Below are 23,455 nucleotides of genomic sequence, written 5' to 3' on the forward strand. Positions count from 1 at the left end.
ATTGAAATAGTAAATTACCATCTTTTATTTAACATATTTTCACATTATTTTCAATGACAAGCGTTCTTTTTTTTAAATTTTCTTTCTTGTTTTTCAACACATCTATTCTATAGACATTCAGGAAAAACAGAAGGAACGAAGGGATTCAGGGGTTTAGATTTTCTTTTCTTGTTCTTTAGGACAAAGTCGGGATTTCAAGCATAAAGACAAATAATCAGAATCACATCAGAAAGGGAAGAAAAAGAGGGATTTAGAAACTGAGATACAGACACGACGAGGAGAAAAAGGAGACAAAGAGGGGATGAGCACAGAAGTGGGTGGAGTGCAGGTACTTCAGTGTCCAGGTGAGAGTGTGACGCAGCTGAGTGTGTAAGTGTTCTTGTGTTTGTGTAGTTTTCTTCTTTTTTCACTCAGTCCCTGAAACTGCTGTTTCTTTCTGCGGGTGCATCGTCCTCTTTTGGTGCTGAAAGTTGTATTTTCTTCATCTCTTTCAGTTGCGTTTCAGTCTACATAGTTCTATTATATTTCTACTTATTGTATTTCTACTTATTTATCTCTCTGTTTTTACAACAATAATCTTTAGGTCTATCCTCTGGCTGTACATGAACTATTCCTTTAAAACTACAGTAACAGTGCATGTCTGGCTTATAAATTAGATATTTCTATGGTATTCCCCTGCAGGTGCGTGAGCGTTTGTTTAATCTGCTTACTCTATGAGTGTATGCATACACATCCCATCCTTAACTATCCAAAGTCCAGTGCATAATTCATTTTATGTTTTTTTTTTTTGCTTGTCGCTTTTGCTCATGTGTTTTCATGAATCTTCATGATCTTTCATTGTACATGGCTCAATGTTAGTTGGGTGTGTGTGTTGGTGTACGTGTGTGTGCGCGCGCGCGCGCGCGTGCGTGCGTGCGTGCGTGCGTGCGTGTGTGTGTGTGTGTGTGTGTGTGTGTGAGTCATTCCTCTCTGTCAGTTTCACAGGGCGCTTGGGTTCCTGAAGTTATGGCCTGCGAAGCGAGCCTGGTCGCCCAACTCTTCCTCAATCCTGCAGAGAATGAAAAACAACGAGGAAAGCGTTGAGAGAATTATTTATAGTTCTTTAAAGCATTTATCAATAACAAATGTCTCAAAAAAGAGCTTATCTCGACTGGACTACTTTGTTGCGCTTATTTTGCATAGCGCTCCAACACATTGTACGTGATTAAGGGGCGGGACATCTCTAAACTGTTCATTAATCACAACAGAGCCGGCCAGCTAACCAATCAGAGCAGACTGGGCTCTGGTTTCAGACAGAGGCTGAAAAGAGGTGCTGCAGCACAGGCAGTACGAGACAAATAAAGAGCTTTTTTGAATATTAAAGCAGGTAAACATGTCACAGTAGAGACACAAAATACAAACATGAACCTAAAAATGAGCCCCTTTAAAAAAGACCAAACGTGTGATGTCATCTCTCCCTAATTTCCGACTACCCATCCTTGGCAATACATACAAATAAAGAAGTTTTCTTGCTATTTAAACAACTGCTGATCAGTGGAATAGTAGGGCTTACAACAAAGCTCAACCAGTTTACTCCTGCTTTGTTTTTGGCAAATCCAATAACTCCATCCCTGTTAAGGATTAAAGGAGCAGAGATCAGTTCACTTGTCATGGTTGAAAGGCAAGATCCAGTTTTATTTGTCGCTAACAAGGGAGTAAAAGTCAGGCTGTCACCCCTCCTGCTTTTGACTTTGACGCTCCTTCAAATGTATGGAATTTCAATACTAAATCACTGGATTACTCTGTTAGAAAACATGTCTCCCTATGTGTGACAATTGTCACAGTATAAATGGTTCATTTCTTTCTTGTGTGTCTGTACACTTTAGTGTGTGTTTGTGCATGTGTGTGAGAGTGTGTGTTTGTGCATGCTTCACTGCACTGATTAGTTTTTATCGCTGGTTAATGCCTCTGTAAATCTTTCCACCCTCCACCTTCTTGTATCTCGTCAGCGGTCTGATGGGATTACAACACTGAGCCAATCCCACCTCCTTCCTCCTCCTCCTCCTCCCCCCTCCTCCCCTTCTCCTCCTCCCTCTGCTGCTGACTGGCTCGGACACATGGGCTGACACTGGCGCTGCTATCACCTGTTACGTCAATTAGATCTGTGATGCTAAGCGCTAAGACAAAGCGTGAACCTGAGGAGCAGTGTTATACAGAAGCAGGGCCACTGCCAAATTTGAAGCCACAAGAAGATACTGAGAATGAAATATTAACTGAAGCAGCAATTCTGCCTGTAAAAGAAATGCTGAGAACATGCAATATTTAAATTTCCAATTTCACAATTTATCATTGATTCAATTAAGATTTGTATAGGTTAGTCTAGATCCTAAGACATTTTTGTAGCTCGACTAAAGTCTTGTGTCAGACCGTAGCTTCTCAGTGCAGCTAGGTGCCTTCTCCTCTGCCAAAGCCCCTCTTACCTGTGGGTTTCCTCAAGGCTCTATTCTGGGCCCCATCCTCTTTTTACTGTACATACTGCCCCTAGGTTCAATTCTCACAAAACACAATATTCCCTTCCACTGCTACGCCGACAATGTACAGATTTATTTGCAAAGCAAATGTCAAACACTCACTACAGCAGTTGATGGACTGCTTAACAGAGATAAAATCCTGGCTGAGCAAAAACGTTCTCAACCTCAACGAGAGCAAGACTGAGGTCATCTTTTTTGGACCCCAACCTCCAGCCTCTCCGGTTGATATTCTGGGCTCTCTCAATAAAAACACCCTCCCCTCTGTCATGAACTTTGAAGTGACCTTCACTAGCACTTTTCAATTTGACAAGCAGGTCAGCACCGTAGTCAAATCCTGCTTTTTTTAAATAAGACTATTGGCCAAAACCAAGTCGTATTTATCTTTTAAAAACTTAGAAAGGGTTATTAATGCCTTCGTAACCTCAAGACTGGATTACTGCAACGCTCTGTATATGGGTATGGACCAGGCCTCAATCAAAAACCTGCAGCTAGTCCAAAACGCACCTGCACGTCTTCTGAATGGCCACAAAAAGCGTGACCACATCACCCCAATTCTGGCCTCACTACCCTGGCTTCCAATTCGGTTCCGAATTGATTTTAAAATCCTTTTATTTGTTTTTAAAGCACTAAATGGGCTGGCTCCTGCCTATATAGCTGAACTCCTCCAGCGCTACACCCCAGCCAGAGCTTTACCCCAGCTGGCCCTAGGCTCTGGAACACTCTGCCCCTCTATGTGAGGTCGGCCGAGATCCTAGGGGTTTTTAAATCTACTCTTACACACTTCTTCTCCCTGGCCTTCTAGTCAGAGCGGAGCACGACTCCTGACTATTCCCTGTGTTTTTTATATATCTGTTGTAATTTATTGTCTTTTATTGTGATTGTAATAACGTGTTTTTATTACATGTACAGCACTTTGGCTCGACCAAAAATTGCTTTTAAATGTGCTTTATAAATAAAACTTGATTTGATTGTTACGAGGGGAACAAAAATAATCAGCGACATACCAATAAAGAATGTACTAATTGGGTATTAAACATTTTCCAAATCAGGAGAACTCAAATGTGCTTAGAGAGAGAGAGGCTTTGAAGAGATGAATTTGAATAAATCAGAAACATTTGTGTGTTGCAGGAGAGATATTTTGAGATTACCTCATGAGTTGGTTGTACTTGGCCAGCCTCTCAGATCTGCAAGGGGCACCGGTCTTAATCTGCATGACAAAAAAAGGCAAATATAATAAGGCTGTATCAATTGCATCCAAACTGAAGTATGTGTAGTCTAATGAAGAGAAGGAAACATTTCATAAATAATGTTTTTTTTATTGAAAAGTGATTAATTAGATGCAAGGACATTGAACAATAAAAGGATATTGAAGCACATTCCTTATTTCTGATTCGTTATATTATTCTAAATATGTGAAAAATCATTAAACTTCAAAGATAAAAGTATGCCATTTATCTAATGCTCCATGCTGTCAGAGTTCTTTAGGTAAGTGTTTTATGAGTAAGACTTTAGTTAATCATTTTAAGACGTGTATTGAGGAATCAGTTAGTTTTTGAAGTGAGATGAAATGTCACGCCAAGTTGCGTGCTCGTAAATAAAGTTGCTTGTTAGCAATTAAAAACCTGTACTCTAAAAGAAAATATGAACCTGTGAAATGTAGGCGTATTATTTGTGTGAGTGTGTGTTTGTGCGTGCGTGTGAGTATTTACCTGTCCAGTGCAGAGTCCCACCACTAGGTCAGCGATGAACGTGTCCTCTGTCTCTCCTGAACGATGGCTGACCATCACACCCCAGCCATTAGCCTGAGCCAATTTACACCTGAGAGACACACAGAAGGATACTTTACTCAATAACTGTCATTAAGTAACATTTTAAAGCACTTACATTCTCTATGTTCTTTTGTATTTCAACTTAGAGACCTCCCGAAGACATTTTGTACGGGGGCGGGACATCTCTAAGTGGTTGACCAATAAATAAAAAGAGCAAGCCAGCTAACCAATCAGAGCAGACTGGGCTCTGGTTTCAAACAGAAGGTGAAAATAGGTGCTGCAGAATAGTCAGGCTTTTTAAACATTAAAGCAAATAACCTAAAAAATGCATACTGTATATGTCCTCTAAGCGTCCAAAGTATTGTTTTCTTTCATACTTAATTCAGTAGCCATCATGTGAATGGGTGTATGAAACCACCATTGTGGGAGTTTCTACTTCTGTTCATCAATCTTAGGGTTAATATATTAGATTGTGATTTATTAGTGGCGACAGCTCGTCTGACACTTTAACCTGCTAGCATGAAAATTAGGACTCTGGGTGTCTCGGGTCAGATTTGAGGTTCTAATAAATGAACAAGCCGTCGCTCTTGTTCCTACTTATCCTGCTGAGATATTAGAGGAATATATCATATTAACCACATTATGTGACGGATACGATACATCACCTTTCCTGTCATCAGCACCATTTCATTTCACCGTGCTCCTCTCTTCCTCCTCCTCCTCCTCCTCCTTCTCCTCCTCCTCCTTCTCCTCCCCTCCTGAAGTAATCCAGCTACACTGTCATGACTGATAGCTTCATAACCCTGAGTGACGTTTTGTTAAGTCAGAGATTGATGACACACACATTCACAAGAGGGCAGTCAACGTTATAGCTGCATCAAAACATTTGATTGACAGCCTGTTGTCATTTCCTGTCCTACGTTTATCTCCCACAAAGGCCGGTGTGATGCTCCTCCTCTCAAGGCACAAGGTCAACATGGCTGACAGGTAACGAGTGATGTGACAAACACATGTGTTTGCGTGCCTGTGCGTGCCTGTGCGTGTGTGTGTGTGTGTGTGTGTGTGTGTGTGTGTGTGTGTGTGTGTGTGTGTGTGGTTTTTGTGTATATGTGTGTGTATGACTGATGGCAGAGCAGCTGGCTATCTATAGGCTCTTTCACACCGGAGTACTTTTCCCAGTATAGTTCCGATAGCTCTTGAAATGTTGCGTTCACACCAAAAAAATCCGGAACTAGAACTTAGTTCATGAGAACCTTTTCACCCCCTTTTTAGTCCCTGATAGTGAGCAGGTACTTTCAAGGGAGAAAAAGTTTCCCATTGCTGATTGGCTGGGCGGATTGCAAACCACGCCCCGTAAAACTCGGAAAAGTTTTTTGAAGCCGTCATTCTATTTGCTAGCATTAGCATTATTAGCATTAGCCCAGTGCACCAACGGAGAGAGACTAACTTATGGCAACACAAAAAAAAACATGAGAGCGGTGGAGATGAGGAGGTGTCAGCGTACTTACAATATACCCGGAAGGCTTCAGTAGAAGCTGTTGGGACTCCCAGCAGCTTCTACTGAAGCCAGTCCCCAACTCCGGGGACTTCCGGCCGGGGACTTCGGGTGGCAGTATACGCCGTGAAGTTGTTTGCGGCCTGCCAGTACACACAAAGCAGAAGAACAAGAAGTGACTTCAGCGGCTTCATTTGCGTAATCCCCCCTCAGGGACTTATTCCAGTGTGAACGCGATCTGCTCTGGTTCTGATTAACTAAGTTCTAGGAACTAATGGCGCATTTCCACTGCAGGGCCTCGCAGGGCTTAGTACGGCATAGTTAGGCCTTGGTAGGCCAGGCACACTTTATGCTGTGTTTCCATTACAGTTTAGGAACTGGGGTAGTAAATATAGTAGCGCAGTGTAGGCGAAGCTGTGACGTCATCTTCAATGCGAAACACAAAACCAACATCAGCCGTTAGCTGTTAGCACTCAAGCTCACAGCTCCTCATATCTGTTCAGAAACTAGACAAAAGTTAAACAAGTACAAACCACAGACTGTCTGTGTCATGGCGAATACAGTCACTGCTTTATTTATGTCTGTATAGGCCGTTGTTGTGAGTGTGGAGGGTCGGAGCATATACTGCGTTAGCTTAGCCGATTTCCATTCAGAAAACACGCATTTTAAAAGTTTTTTCGCCTGCCGTCTTGTTCTGCTCTTCCGCAGCACAATGTTACAGTTTGTTTTCATCTGATTTCAAATAAACAAAGTCTTGGCTTTCAGAATATTAAACTTGTTTCGGCAAATTCAGATGATAAATACAACTTTGAAGCTTGTAACGGCATAATTACAAGCAGAGAACGGAGTAACTTGACGTCACAGCAGGCACAACAACAGCCGGTGTTTCTCGTGACGTATTTTCCCCGGGAAAGAAACACAATACACACAAACGCACACATGAATACACACACACACACTCGTGAGCTTCCCCCAGACCAGTACTTTCAAGGGAGAAAAAGTTTCCCATTGCTGATTGGCTGGGCGGATTGCAAACCACGCCCCGTAAAATTCGGAAAAGTTTTTTGAAGCCGCCATTCTATTTGCTGGCATTAGCATTATTAGCATTAGCCCAGTGCACCAACGGAGAGAGACTAACTTATGGCAACACAAAAAAAAACATGGGAGCGGTGGAGATGAGGAGGTGTCAGCGTACTTACAATATACCCGGAAGGCTTCAGTAGAAGCTGTTGGGACTCCCAGCGGCTTCTACTGAAGCCAGTCCCCAACTTCGGGGACTTCCGGCCGGGGACTTCGGGTGGCAGTATACGCCGTGAAGTTGTTTGCGGCCTGCCAGTACACACAAAGCAGAAGAACTTGAAGTGACTTCAGCGGCTTCATTTGCGTAATCCCCCCTCAGGGACTTATTCCAGTGTGAACGCGATCTGCTCTGGTTCTGATTAACTAAGTTCTAGGAACTAATGGCGCATTTCCACTGCAGGGCCTCGCAGGGCTTAGTACGGTATAGTTAGGCCTTGGTAGGCCAGGCACACTTTATGCTGTGTTTCCATTACAGTTTAGGAACTGGGGTAGTAAATATGGTAGCGCAGTGTAGGCGAAGCCGTGACGTCATCTTCAATGCGAAACACAAAACCAACATCAGCCGTTAGCTGTTAGCACTCAAGCTCACAGCTCCTCATATCTGTTCAGAAACTAGACAAAAGTTAAACAAGTACAAACCACAGACTGTCTGTGTCATGGCGAATACAGTCACTGCTTTATTTATGTCTGTATAGGCCGTTGTTGTGAGTGTGGAGGGTCGGAGCATACACTGCGTTAGCTTAGCCGATTTCCATTCAGAAAACACGCATTTTAAAAGTTTTTTCGCCTGCCGTCTTGTTCTGCTCTTCCGCAGCACAATGTTACAGTTTGTTTTCATCTGATTTCAAATAAACAAAGTCTTGGCTTTCAGAATATTAAACTTGTTTCGGCAAATTCAGATGATAAATACAACTTTGAAGCTTGTATAAGCATAATTACAAGCAGAGAACGGAGTAACTTGACGTCACAGCAGGCACAACAACAGCCGGTGTTTCTCGTGACGTGTTTTCCTCGGGAAAGAAACACAATACACACAAGCGCACACATGAATACACACACACACACTCGTGAGCTTCCCCCAGACCAGTAATCCAAACTAAAATATCTTCCCTCCGTAGTATTTTGATCATTTGCTCCGCTAATCAATCAGATTGATGGATTCCAGAGATTTTCAAAAATGATGACACTTAACAGCCAATCAGAATGAGAATATGTTTTACATGTGGCTTATTCAAATTGTGAGTGATTGAGTGACAGATGAAGGTTGTTTAGGAGAAAATGTCGGAGAACAAAATGTCTGAGAGTGACGCTCGGAAAAGGAAATTGTTGCGGGAAAAGGATTTTCGAGACAAGCAGCTATTACAAAAAATGCCGAAGCTTACAGGTTATTTTAAACCTGTAAGCCAGGATGAGGAGGAAGGAAAGATGAGTTCTGTACCGAGCGGCAGCGGTGCCGGCCGCGGGGCCTCGGAGCCAAGTAGGCATATATGTCTGGTTCTGATAGCGATGGAGTAGCGGGAGAGGAAAAACAGACAGGAGGGACATTATCTGTTGGAGGAGATGGAGAGGACGACGAGGACTTGCTACATGAGGGACCCAACGGCAATCGGAAAAATACATGAGGGAGGCCCGATACGTCACTCATCTGGAGGAGAGGACCAGGCGCGCGTAGGGCAGAGTGGAGAAGTGCAATCACAGAGCCTGCCGAGGCTATAAATGACTTTGATTTGTTGTTTAAATAGGGGGCCTACAAAACCTCAAAAAATCTGCCCCAGGGCCTGATGGCAGGTTAAGGCGGGCTTGCGGGAACGGCACCCTTAAACCGCGCTCCGCGCTGTAGTGGAAATACGCCATAAGTACGGCAAAGTACTTGGTGTGAAAGCGCCTTATGTTATCTCCCGATAGGCCTCTTTGTCATCTCATCCAAGATGGACGACCTGTCCAAGTTCACAGGGCTTCCAGAGCCCATTTTGGTTTTTGGTCTTCTTACTGAGAAGAAAGTGTGTGTAGCGTGGGCACAACACTGTGTTCACAATGTAGTGGACTGACAGTGGTGAGTTGTGTTCATAGATGTGTGGAGCCAACCCAGTCTCACGGCATTTCTTGTTATAGTCACAAAATGAATCTATTGATTCGTGTTCACCAACACGATTTCCCCATTTTTTTCGTGTCACACAGAACGATTTTAAAAGCAATGTAAATAATAACAAATTAGGAAAAAAAATGTTTAAAAATACAGATTTCAGTATTCTGACACAGAACAATTTTAGAAGCAATGTATTTCTATTGGTGGTATGTTTCGTGCCTGCACCAAATAATAACAAATCAGAAGGAAAAAAAGATTTAAAAAATACAGATTTCAGTATTTTGAGGCTCTGAGCCCCATTTATTTTCCTCACAGACGGCAAAAAAAGTCAGACATTATACAATTTAAAATAAAAACAATAATCGTGGCTTGATATTGAGTAAGAAAATGTTTTTATGAACCACACAGCTTCTGGTCTTCCAATACCCGACCGGACAACAAGACGTGGTGCAGGCACGAAACATACTACCAATAGAAATACATTGCTTTTAAAATCGTTCTGTGTGACACGAAAAAAAGGGGAAAATCATGTTGGTGAACACGAATCAATAGATTAAATTAATTTTGTGACTATTACACGAAATGCCGTGAAACTGGGTTGGTGGAGCCTCCTAATAATGCAGATGAAACAGCATTGGAATCATCTCCTCCGTGATACTCGCTGACTCGTACTTTGTCAATTGCGCATGCATGATGTCATTTTTTACAAAGGGTTGGGGCAAAACTATTTACTAAACATTTCAGATTTTTGCAGGATGTCCTGTGGTGGGGACCATTCTTTCAAATCACTGGGTTGCACTTTCTACCGACTAAGCTAAGATGTCAGAAGGGGTAGTAAAAAAACGTTTAATAAACCACTAAAATATTTAAATTCCAATGTTTGTTCATTAATGCAAATGATTTGTCATCGCCTTGGTAGTCAATCACCCACTCTCATTAACCTTTAAACATTACAATAAAGCAGACGTACGCCTGTATGGCCTCAGTGACCGAGCCGATCTGGTTGACTTTGAGCAGCAGGCAGTTGCAGGCTCGCTCTTCAGCAGCTTTCTCTATCCTCTTAGGGTTGGTCACCGTCAGGTCGTCCCCCACCACCTGGATCCCCACCTGGGCTGTCAGACGGGACCAGGCTTTCCAGTCATCCTGGTCAAACGGGTCCTCGATGGAAACCACTGGGGAATTAAGAAGAGAGGTGAAAACAGGGGACGAGATTTTCTGTCTTTGATAAACATAAATAATCAACGTAGCCCACCTGGGTAGTTGTTGACGAAGCCCTGGTAGATGTCAGCCAGCTCCTCTCCTGTGATGTGTCTCTCTGGATCTGGTGGGGATTTGAAGTCCAGGTCGTATTTGCCATCACGGTAAAACTCGGAGGCAGCCACGTCCATCCCGACCACCACCTTGTCCGTGAAGCCAGCTTTCTCTATGGCCGTCTGCAGCAGTTCCAGAGCTGAGGAGTTGAAAAAACTCTTGATAACTCTTCGACATGTTTATGAGGGGTCAGAAAACGTTAATATGCATTTACTTTGGGGTGACAATGCGTGATTTCATTATTCTCACAAAAGGTTGCGATAAAATCTATCCAAATCTTTCAAGCAAAGGACATGCTTTTTAAAACCTTTTCTTTGTCTTTAATCTTTGCAATGACTGCTTTCTACTGATAAAAAAAAATCAAAGCTTCTTTCATGCACTAACTTTCTCAACATATCAGAATGTTTAGTTGAGATTAAATGGAACCAAAGTGTAAATTAAGCTTTATCACACAACAAACACTGTACACACTGTATTATTACGGCCCGTCTACACTACAGGCATCGAAAAATGCTTTCAACGCTTCGCCCATTCACTTGAATGGGGTGACGTAGAAGATTTTTAATCTTCTGCAAACTGCATTGTGGGGAGCGGAGCATGGCTTTGCAAGCATCACGAGCATCTATCGGCATCAAAAGTTGAACATTGTTCAACTTTTGAGGCTCGATGCTTGGCATCAGCCAATCAAATCCCGTTTATGCAAATCCCGCCAGTGCAAGCGCTAGCCAATCAAACCGCGTGCAAGCTGGGAGAGCCAGACCGCAGTTCATTTCCTCATATTCCAAACGAGATATTACGTAGCAAATCACCCGGTTCTTTACGACCAGAACTATTTACCGGGATACAAACCGAAGGAACCAGGCATGGAGGGAGGTGGCAGAGACAGTGGGTGAAACTTGTAGGTTTTTCGCCTGTTTGGAGAGTTTATATCTAGTTTACTTCGTTTTAACATTGCTATTGCTTTGTATGTCGGGGGCGGGAGATTCATGTGATTGGTTGTTGGTCGCGTTGCTCGCAAAAGATCGGCAAGCTTCAGACACGCCCAGCTTCAAGATTTTTTGATGCCTGTAGTGTAGACGGGCCGTTACATTTAATATTGACCAAGGAGCCTTACCCTCACTGTTCTCCAGGATGTTGGGAGCAAACCCACCCTCGTCTCCCACATTGGTTGCATCCTGGCCGTATTTCTCCTGGATCACCCCCTTCAGCGTGTGGTACAGCTCCGATCCTATCCTCAAAGCCTCCCTGAGAAACAGATGGAGGGAGCGAAGAGGAGAGAGATTGTGACAGAGTAGAAAGAAATGACAGTGGATACCAACATCAGCAGGAGAGAAAGAAATCATGAGGAAATCGAAGAATTTTTATTAAATTGATTTGGAAACAAACACTTACTTGAAAGACTCAGCTCCTACAGGAAGAACCATAAACTCCTGCATGGCCAGTTTGTTACCTGCATGGGAACCTCCATTTATCACATTGAAGGCCTGAAGAGGAGAGGAGATAGGCGGAAATGAGGAAAGAGGTGAGATGAGAGGAGGAAACAAAAAACAAGTTGACAATGAGAGCAGAGAAAAAAGGCGAATAATAAACTATTTTTAGCACCCTACGAAGTCTATCAACACCTGTACATATGTCCAGTACATTTTTTACTTTATCAAAAAGCACGTTTCTTACAGGAACCGGCAGCACCAGCTCTGTATTTCCAGCCAGGTCGGCTATGTGGCGGTACAGGGGGACCTCTTTCTCCGCAGCACCGGCCTTACAGATGGCTAGAGACACCCCCAGGATGGCGTTGGCCCCAAATTGAGCTGTTTGACAGGATAGAAAACAGGAAATTAATTCTGTATTGTTATATATTTTTGTATATTCAACGAAAGGGATTTTTTTTAAATAATGTTGACCAATGAACAAATTAAAGTTTTGCAACCAAAGTGCAGTATTTCTTCTGACTAATAAAATAAATGTAATTTAAGTGTCATTATGTAATCGTTTCTTCCTAAATGCATTCATCTGGTAATAATCTTTTAGTTTGAAGTAAGAGACACACATTTTCCATGTGAAGGATTTCAATTCTTTAACCATTGTGACAACAGATTTTGGTACCATATATCACACGAAAAAGAAAAAAAAATTGTTGTATCATTAGTCATAATATGTAGGTATTTTTTTGAAGTGCTTTCTATGTACAACTCGCCAACTTTAAATCCCCAAATGTCAACAAGCGGCACATACCCAGCTGTGTGCATCACTTTTTAGATCCCCCGTTTTTGTTATGTTTTTTTTGTTGTATTTGCAGCGTTTTGTATTTGCAGTGTTTTGTATTTGCAATGTTTTTAGTAAATGCTGCGCATTTTTTGTCAAGTGGTTTTGACTCACATTTGTTTTCTGTGCCGTCCATCTCGATCATCATGTTGTCCAGCTGCTCCTGCTCAACCACGCTGATGCCCTGCAGACAAACACAGAAGCACATCTTAATTAAACGCACAGTTGGATAATGTATAACATAAATCAAGGTTTTAAATTCTTCCCACGACATCTTCTTGGGTTCATTATGGTTCAGTGTTGTACCTGAAGTTCAAAGGACTTTTATTTATTAAGTTTAACACACACACACACACACACACACACACACACACACACACACACACACACACACACACACACACACACACACACACAGGGCCTAACTATACCGTACTAAGCCGTGCGAGGCCCTGCAGTGGAAATGTGCCATTAGTTCCTAGTACTTAGTTCATCAGAACTCTTTAGTTCTGATTAACTAAAGAGCATATCGCGTTCACACCGGGATAAGTCCCTGAGGGAGGATTAGGCAAATGAAGCCGCTGACTTCACGTATTCTTCTTCTGCTTTGGGTTTACTGGCAGGCCGCAAACAACTTCACGGCGTATACTGCCACCCGAAGTCCCCGGCCGGAAGTCCCCGAAGTTGGGGACTGGCTTCAGTAGAAGCTGCTGGGAGTCCCAACAGCTTCTACTGAAGCCTTCCGGGTAAATTGTAAGAACGCTGACACCTCCTCATCTCCACCGCTCCCATGTTTTTTTTTGTGTTACCATAAGTTAGTCTCTCTTCGTTGGTGCGCTGGGCTAATGCTAATGCTAATAATGCTAATGCCAGCAAAACTTTTCCGAGTTTTACGGGGCGTGGTTTGCAATCCGCCCAGCCAATCAGAAATCAGAACCTTTTTCTCACAGGAAAGTACCTGCTCTCTAGCAGGGACTCAAAAGAACTATGCTGGGAAAAGTACTCCGGTGTGAAAGCCCTATAGATAGCCAGCTGCTCTGCCATCAGACACACACACACACACACACACACACACACACACACACACACACACACACACACACACACACACACACACACACACACACACACACACACACACACACACACACACACACACACACACACACACACACACACACACACACACACACACACACACACACCAGTACAGCCGGACCGATCTGTCTGATGTGGCGTTCAGGAGCTCCGAGCCGCCGTCCAGCTGTTTTTTTCCCGCTTGACTGATCACGAACATTTATTTCCCAGGAAAAAACATCTGCTGCAGGATCATGCTATTATACTCACACACTAGTACAATTACCTACACACAAACAAACACATCTCATCCACTGTTCCTCTCCCTCACACATCTTTCTCAAACAGACACATTATCATCTTTCATTCACAGTATCTCACACCACACACTCACTTGTCCCCTCCGTCACTGACAGCTGAATACACTTCATCTTCTTCTCACAGCTTCCTGTCTGCACATCCAGGTGTGATAGATAGTCATCTGCACATCGATCAGCTGAACATGCACTTTGTGTCACGTGCTGGGGTTGTTTTCTTCACATTTAAGGTCCAAACTCACTGCCCTATCAGTAACTTGCGCCAGAATATCCACATTTGAGCAAAGCTGAATGGAGCTAGAATGGGGCAACCAACCACCAGAACTGAGAGAATTAGCCCAAACGTGAAGTTGGATTTCCATCCCACTAAATGTCAAGTAAGAATATCTTTAAGAAATTCTGCTGACAATGCAGTCACGACCCTTAAACTGGCCAATTGCTGAAAGTTATTTCTTTAAAAAGAGCAATGCTGTACCCTCTTTAAGTATATGGCCTGCTGAGAACTTACAGAGAACACTTATATCTTTAAATATATTTATGAGTATAAATGATTGTTGACTTACTGAGGCTAAAAGGGCAGGACCCAAAGTGTCGTTGATGTGCCCGACTGCCTTCAAAACACCTATAAGAGAAGAAATTAAGATAAGGCAATAAGAAGAGGGAAAAGTACATTTTACCAAAGAGAAAATGGAGTGGGGGTATAGCAAAGATGGACTGCGCATAGACTGTATGGTTTCTATATGGTTATAGCTCTCACCAAATCTACAAAGGGCAAATTATACTTTCCACGCATCCATGAGGGACCGCTATGGTCCTCGTGAGACAAATTACGTAATTCACCATGTCTGTCAGTGTCTACCAAAGTGTGTGTGTATGTGACTGTGCATGCTTCTGTTGCGTTTGACACTCAAGAGTTTGTTGGGTGATTCAATATTAGTGAGATCACCAACATGAATATCATTTGAGTGTGGATCGGTAAATGTTTATGTGTCCTAGGTGGAAGCGAATCCTCAACTATAAGATTAATTAAATCACAGCCGCTTGTTCAGACGTTCAAGGCAGAAAATATGTAGGCTACTAGCCTTAGTAATAAAACAATTTTCTGCGGGAAAGCCATCTTGAACGATTGGTTTGATACAGACGACCTTCTAAACACCAAACAGCAAACAAAATGATCTAGTGATAAAAAGTGGTACATCTAGCTTTTGGCTTGCTATGGAAGCATCAAGGGGGTTGTAATCGTAAATGTATGTAGAAGTTCTGGGGTTATGGGTTCAAGAATACCTGTGCACCATGAGAAAATACCCCAGGTGGAAGAAAAGGGCTTGCTAAAATAGGGCTATATTGAATATGTGTTGGAATTTAACTACACTTTTGGTCAAACATTGCATAATATAGCTTTAACCTTTTGAAAATATATTACACATGCAAACACATTCGATCTGTCCCGTATACCTTTGCCCTTGTAGCGGCTCTTATCTCCATCTCGTAGCTCTAGAGCCTCGTAGATCCCTGTGGATGCTCCACTGGGCACTGCAGCCCTGAACAGACCTGAAAGTCAGACAAACAGAGAAAAACAATAGGTTTTAAACCAAAAAAAAATGATGGAGGAGAGGAGGAAACCAATCTGCAGGTCAGAGTTTTAATTAGCTTAAAGATGCCCTATTATACTGTTTTTCATCAATATATCATAGGTCTCAGATATACAAAACAAGTCTCTGAAGTTTTTGGCTCCAAAAACCAAACAGATAATTGTAGCATCCCCTCTGTTTCAGCCCTGTTTCAAAAGTCCTGATTCACTGTCTTTTACTTTAGATGAAAATAAGGTGACACTCACAATGCCCCTCTGAGAGATATTTGGTTAAAAAAAAACACTATAGCCGCTTTCACACCAAGTACTTAGCCGGTACTTGTCCCCGGTACTTGTTCCCACCAAACTCTTTAGTCCCTCGAACTGTCCAAGTAGATCACGTTCTCACCGGAATAAGTCCCTGAAGGTGGATTAGGAAAATGAAGCCGCTGACGTCACTTCTTCTTCTTCTGCTTTGGGTTTACTGGCAGGCCGCAAACAGCTTCACGGCGTATACTGCCACCCGAAGTCCCGGAATTGGGGACTGGCTTCAGTAGAAGCTGCTGGGTCGCGTCTTCAGAGTAAATCGCCAGAAGCACCGACACCTCCTCATCACTCCACCGCTCCCATGTTTTATTTTGTGTTGCCATAACTTAGTCTCTCTCCGTTGGTGCGCTGGGCTAATGCGAGCAAATAAAATGGTGGCTTCACGAAACCTTTTGGAGTTTTACGGGCGTGGTTTGCAATTCGCCCAGCAAATCAGAAATTGTTAGCGTTGCCGACACACCCACGAACCATTTCCTCCCCAGTATAGTACTACCTCGCTAGCAGGGAGGATCTGGGGGTGAAAAGGTTTGCGCAAACTAGGGAACGTATGCGGTGCTTGCTTTCTAGACCGCTTTCTGCGGTGCTTGCTTTCTTGACCGACAACTTTTTGGTGCTTGAAACAAACCGGATTCTGGAGCTTAGAGGCGGCTCCGTTGCGGTGTGAACAGGAAAAAACGGTGCTTTTCAAGCTCCAGCTCCGAACCGGCCCTGGAACCGCGTTGGTATGAAAGGGGCATAGGAGGAGATTCAGGTAAGGTGGGCGGGTGTTACCTTGGTTGGTTATTGGCTAATGGTTACACAAGCCAAAAAAAACGCTGATCAGCTCATTTTCAGACAGGTTTTTATACAAATGGATCAGGACCGAAAGTAAGCTAATCTTTTTTTCTGAACTTTCAGAATCTCTTTGCACATGTTTATGTATAAAAGACATGAACAAGTGGATTTTGCATAATAGGTGACCTTTAAGATACAAATGTCCATGACCAATATACGTTATCCGGTTAGATGTGTTGTTATAAAAATGTGACGTAAAACTCGACCAGCAGTCCACCACAACGCTGTGGCATTCGCAAAGGAGATGTGTCCACATTGACAGGAGACCAAATCATTATCCTTTTCCTTAAAGCGCAGGACTATGATATTGAGACAGTAACCCTCCACTTTTTTATGTCTTTTATACATAAATATGTGTCCCCGTTGTGTCAGGGAACTCACGCAGCGTCAGAAAATAAAACCCTCTCTCTTTCCCTCCATACCCAAATCTCTAAAAACGGGGCTACAACGAAGCTGATCCAGATTTGTGTCCGATATGACGTACTATCGGAAATGTTGACCCATGGCACTATCAGAAACGTGGCTATCAGAAACAATGCCCGACTGTTTTGGACGTAATATGGTCGGTGTTTACATTAGCATCGCTAACACTCAGAGCTAACCTGTACTGGAGAGCATGTGTGAAAAAGCAGGAAATAAAAAGGAACTCACCTTGTGGTATAACCGGCAAGAGAGAAAGCCTTTGAGCTCCATACTGTTTCAGAAATAATCCTTGATAATCCATGATATGGCATTTCATCACGGTAGTATTTAGTTTAGAAAGTAGCTGCCGGGTCCCGCATGAGCTCAGCCCCCTCCTTTTTCTTCTTTATCTTTCTTTTTTTTTCTAAAGCTTTATATCCAGAATCAGCACTTTTTAAACAGGAAGTGAAATAGAGGGATATGAGGCATGGCTAGAATGTGTGATCTGTTTGGTATTTTGAGCAAAACACTTCATAGACATGTTTTTTATATATTTGTGTATATCTGAGACCTATGCTATTGCCTAAAAATAGCATGAAAGATGCACTTTAAAATAAAATGTTGTTGGATGTGTTTTTATCTTAGTGGGGTTAGCAAGCAGGATTATAATGTATATCCTTGGCCTAGAAGATGATGGCTCTATGCCCCAATTCCCTTAACCGTAGACTGATTGATCTGGACAGAGGTCAAAGGAAGGTCGTTTGACGTCAGAAACTATTTATATTTTCAGCATTGTCACTGTTGCGTTGCTAAGCTTTCCTAACGCTTTCTGGCACATTTCTGACATGATGAATCTAAGCAGGCATCCATTACATTATGTTATTATTTTTCCGTTGCTCTGATATTTGCAGTTGTCGGCAGTCACCTTTCTCTGTGTTAAGGTCCACTTCCACAGTGGGGTTTCCCCGGGAGTCCAAGATCTCCCTGGCAACGATGCTAACGATCGACATCCTGAGAGGCAGGGAGGAAAAGAGGCAACGTTATGTTTTACCTTGTTATAGCTATTGTGCATCGAAAAACGTTTACATTTTTGACAGTTAAATTAGATATGGCAGCTTCAGATTGAATTTAAGAGGAGGGAGAGGGAGAGAGAATAAAGGAAATTATGGGTAAAAGATCAATTTTTACATCAAACACACACACACACACACACACACACACACACACACACACACACACACACACACACACACACACACACACACACACACACACACACACACACACACACACACACACACACACACACACACACACACACACACACACACACACACACACACACACACAGAACAGCCTGTCAGAGGAGTCGAGAAACAACACCACTGCAGACTCACTCAGAAAATCAAAGCTCACCACAGAGAACTAGGTTATCTAACGCACATATTCAAACACACACACACACACACACACACACACACACACACACACACACACACACACACACACACACACACACACACACACACACACACACACACACACACACACACACACACACACACACACACACACACACACACACACACACACACACACACACACACACACACACACACACACACACACACACACACACACAATGCATCGATTTGACAACGCTTCAGTCCAGCAAATCTTTTAGGTGTGTGACTCTTTCGATATCAAAAGACGCACACACACACACACACACACACACACACACACACACACACACACACACACACACACACACACACACACACACACACACACACACAATGCATCGATTTGACAACGCTTCAGTCCAGCAAATCTTTTAGGTGTGTGACTCTTTCGATATCAAAAGACGATTCAAAAGACGATTCACGAAGATTCTTAAATCAAAACCCACTCTTCATTCATTACATTTATAATATAGTACAATAAATACACACACACACACACACACACACACACACACACAGAACAGCCTGTCAGAGGAGTCGAGAAACAACACCACTGCAGACTCACTCAGAAAATCAAAGCTCACCACAGAGAACTAGGTTATCTAACGCACATATTCAAACACACACACACACACACACACACACACACACACACACACACACACACACACACACACACACACACACACACACACACACACACACACACACACACACACACACAATGCATCGATTTGACAACGCTTCAGTCCAGCAAATCTTTTAGGTGTGTGACTCTTTCGATATCAAAAGACGCACACACACACACACACACACACACACACACACACACACACACACACACACACACACACACAATGCATCAATTTGACAACGCTTCAGTCCAGCAAATCTTTTAGGTGTGTGACTCTTTCGATATCAAAAGACGATTCAAAAGACGATTCACGAAGATTCTTAAATCAAAACCCATTCTTCATTCATTACATTTATAATATAGTACAATAAATATAGCTGCTCATTTATCATGGCAGTTCATTGTTTTTCTACTTGTGGACTCAACACCAAACTTAGGCGAAGGCAATGTGTTGTCCAAAACAAAATGAAAAAGTAGAAAATACAGCCATAGGACAGTCTGTTGATACTGACACCACCACACACTTTTGGTAGGTCATAAATGAAGATTAAGCAGGATTATTTCTGGATAGACTATACATGTTTTAGGAAAAAGCTGCATATTGAGCCTTTACTGGACGAATCCACTTCGATTTAAAGTGGGAAGTTAGACCTAAAAACAATCTTAGCTATCAATGTTTATGAAAGTAACAAAGAGTGAGACACATTCAGATCAGATGTGATCTCATGCAGAAATCAATATGGATTGAATTTACAGAGTAATTAAATTACACCTAAAACAAACTCTTTTCACTTTGCAGTCTAATCTCACTTTCATTTCAAATCACTTAATGAAAGGACTTGTTAGCTCCTCGCTGTGAGAGACTGAACTGCTCAGTAGATTTCAAATGTATTGGTTCTGTTTGTGTTGTTTTTCCATTGGCAATGCAACTTTTGACTGCTTAGAGTTCATATAGTATGTTACTTATGACCCAATTCTGTGTAACACCTTCTTGGTCAAGTTGAATCGGAATTTATTGATAAAAGACCTAATTTCTGTGAATTTATACCTCATTTTTTAAGTAAAAAAAGCTTAAATAACAAACCATTGATTCTATTAACTTGAATAAAATACAATTAATTCAATTAAATAAGTCCTTGTTAATTGTTTTTGCAAGATTGCGATGGAACCATCCATGTTGATTTTTGTTAGAGGTAATTAGGTAATTAACTCATATTTCTTGTTTTTAAACATTTTGAAAGGGGTCACATTTGACTTGAGGATTACAGGCAGGTTACATTCTAAATTCCTGTATTACCGTGATATCAATACCATCCACAATCCTAACCTCACAAACATTAGAGTCTCCATCCTCATTGTCATTTCCCTATCATCCCTGAGCTTATCTCCTCTGTGAGTGTCTCTCCTCTGTGGGTGTCTCTGCTCTTTTAATCGCAGCACTGCAACGATATGTCAAAAGAAGCCTTTTATGCTGTCCTCGTCTCCGTACTATAATGAACACTTTATCGATCTGAGAGGAGCAAAAACTGGCACACAGCTATCTCGCAGAAACCTGTCCTTGCAAATACACTGACAGAGAGGATGTGTTAACTCCTGTACACACACATTTTCTCATCTTCCTCTTAAGTGTGCATTCATCACTGCAAAACTACACTGCATTGCCAGCAGAGAGACAGATAGGGGACATTTTGGAGCCAAATCTGGGGAGAAATTAAATTTTAGAGGGTACAATGATTCAGAACTTCTTCACAGCAGACATTTTAAGTAATAGGCAAGATGTGCAGGTATTATTAAATATATCATTGATGGCTCAGTTCCATTACGTGTGTCACTAAGCCAGAACATAAAGTGTTTTTTTAACTCCCAGTTGCTGAAAGGACTGAAGCTTCCTCTGGTAGGACCAAAGTGTAAGAAAATATAAGCAAATTTTCACGACCTCGATACAAACTGACGAACCCAAATGCAGAGACAAAGTCTTGAATGTAAAAAAATGTAATTTTAATTTCACAGATCAGGTAATCCCTTTTAACAGAGTAAAAGGAAGAGGAAAAGACTAGGAATAACAAAAAGAGAACTTAAGAAAAACTCAAGCCCACAAAATTAACAAAATAAACAAAACCTGACATGAGTGAAAGCGATCCTTTCTGAGCTGAGGCTTGGCACGACCATTCAGAGAAACAAACAAGACGAACTGAAACAGGACAGGGGACACACAGGACTATTTAAACATGAGGTGAGTGGGAACAGGTGGAAATAATCAGGGGCCGGACAGAGACTGATGATGGTGGGGAAAACACACAAGGTGAGGAAGAAACAGGGCCTGAAATGAAAGAGGTAAGTACCAAAATAAAACAGGAAATGGAAAATGAGACATGGCAATAAACACAGAGACGAACTAGAGATGAAGAACCTAAATAAACAGACATGACCAGATGTGAAAAAACATGAAAATGACAGACATAATACATAAACATAACTAACACACTTGACGAGACACAACACTAATGTATACATAACTTAAAAATACAGCTGGTAAATGTGGAGCTACTTTTAAAACATTTTCTTTTATGTCAATTAATTTATTGGCTTGAATATTTCTTCACCTCAGGATCAGTCTTACTGATATAATAATATCATAATTGATTTGTTAGCTGTATTTTGTGCTATTAATCTGAAATTGTACATAGTAAATGGAATGGAATAAAAAATCTGGCTCTGTTTTCACTCAAGAAGTTATGTTTGAACATTAACAATAATGCTTTTTATTTTACGTCGCATATTTTCATTATTTTGTCAAAGTGGTTGTATATTTGCTATGTAATTTGAATTGAGTGAAAGGTGGTCTTATTCTTGTGTAGTATGTCTTTCTCTTATATAATCGTTCCTTTTCCTCTTGTTGTTTTCTATCTCTTGTATGTAACCTGATTAACAACACAGATTCCCACATATGTTTTTAACAGCTCTCTCTCTCTTTTTTTTATCTTTTGTTGTATTATGTCCTATAATCGCCTTCTGCTGTTTATCTCAAACACATTCTATTTATATAAAACCTTACTGAAGACATGAAATGATGCACATGTATTATTTTGCTCATCACCCTTCTGCTCTCCCTCAGGGACATCAATTCCACTGAGTGTTACCGCAAAACCCCATTACTCCTCATGTCTTTTCATCCTGTCCTTTGCCTTTGCTCAGCACTCCTCAGAGGTAACTCAGATGTATTTCTATCCACTTTTCCCCCCACTGTTGGTTGATCACAACGTCGACGACCTACCCATTTATGCTTATTCAGGTCTTACACTCTGTAAGTCGCAGGCGACAGAGCGTCAGCAAAATGAGTAAAATGCATAAATGGTGCAGAGTTTAAGAAACAGCAGATAAGGTGCCTTAATCGTCGCCAGCATACAAAAACGTACACACCTGAAAAGTCGAGGGGATTGATGCGTGTGCAATTTTCACTACTGGCTTCTTTCATTTTATGGCCTTTCTCTCCCTCTCTCTTTGTTGCTGTTTTGAAGCCCCACCCAAGAGTACTGCAGTTTTCCAAAGTTCCTCCTGAGGGTGGAGCAGCCGGATACAGGACGCATGCCAAATGTTTGACATCATTTTTTTTCTCGTTCCCGAACACATCCTCAAAATATTAAAGCAAACTTCTGACATTGAATATGTTGGTTATTCCTAACCCAATGTAATTTTAGTTAGCGTGTGTGACCATCCAAGATTAGAACCTGGACGTAAATATCGGTGTGCATGATGTAAGGTTCATATTTGTATTCTGTACCTCTACTGTGACATGTTTACATGCTTTAATTTGTTTTTAATGTTTAAAAAGGTCTCTATTTTTCTCACACTACCTGTGCAGCAACATGTCTTTTCACCCTCTGTCTGAAACCAGAGCCCAGTCTGCTCTGATTGGTTAGCTGACTGACTCTGTTGTGATCAACTACTTAGTGATGACCTTCCCCTTAGCCTATCACGTACATTGTGCTGCAGCGATAGCCAGAAGAAGCGCAAGTGTTACAGTTATGTCACTAGTATGTTACATAAGTAAACAAAAGGAGTCCAATGGAGCCATTTCAGGAGGGGTGTGAACTCTGGGATTTTAGCTTTTGCAACTAAACTACACGCTTGTTGAGAAATGTTCATACTTTATACTTGTGATCCACCTAAACCTCATCCACCTTACAAATATATGGCAACAGCCATACTGAGCCACACAGGAGCTATAAGGGCCATACCACATCATATCTATGCCCTTTATATGGCCATTTACATCTAGAATAGTTGCAGTGAGAATAACAGCTGAGGCTGATAG

The 23,455-nt window shown here is 41.9% G+C and overlaps 1 protein-coding gene across 1 annotated transcript in view; it reads right to left on the minus strand.

Annotated features, from left to right (window-relative positions):
• Nucleotide 1: 1 nt before the first annotated feature.
• The window catches only part of eno2 (enolase 2), a 27,999-nt gene continuing 4,545 nt past the window's right edge, over nt 2-23,455 (minus strand). Inside the window, exons 2-13 of the mRNA XM_079656467.1 lie at nt 17,966-18,051; nt 15,363-15,458; nt 14,471-14,529; nt 12,628-12,697; nt 11,926-12,059; nt 11,644-11,735; nt 11,366-11,496; nt 10,193-10,390; nt 9,911-10,112; nt 4,220-4,328; nt 3,659-3,717; nt 2-1,048 (exon numbers count right to left, since the gene is read on the minus strand). Of these exons, the coding sequence (XP_079512593.1) occupies nt 979-1,048; nt 3,659-3,717; nt 4,220-4,328; nt 9,911-10,112; nt 10,193-10,390; nt 11,366-11,496; nt 11,644-11,735; nt 11,926-12,059; nt 12,628-12,697; nt 14,471-14,529; nt 15,363-15,458; nt 17,966-18,050 (1,305 nt within the window). The 5' untranslated portion in view covers nt 18,051 and the 3' untranslated portion in view covers nt 2-978. The remainder of the gene's footprint in view (nt 1,049-3,658; nt 3,718-4,219; nt 4,329-9,910; nt 10,113-10,192; nt 10,391-11,365; nt 11,497-11,643; nt 11,736-11,925; nt 12,060-12,627; nt 12,698-14,470; nt 14,530-15,362; nt 15,459-17,965; nt 18,052-23,455) is intronic.

Source organism: Notothenia rossii (genome assembly GCF_949606895.1).
Source record: "Notothenia rossii genome assembly, chromosome: 10".
NCBI classification, from domain to species: domain Eukaryota; kingdom Metazoa; phylum Chordata; class Actinopteri; order Perciformes; family Nototheniidae; genus Notothenia; species Notothenia rossii.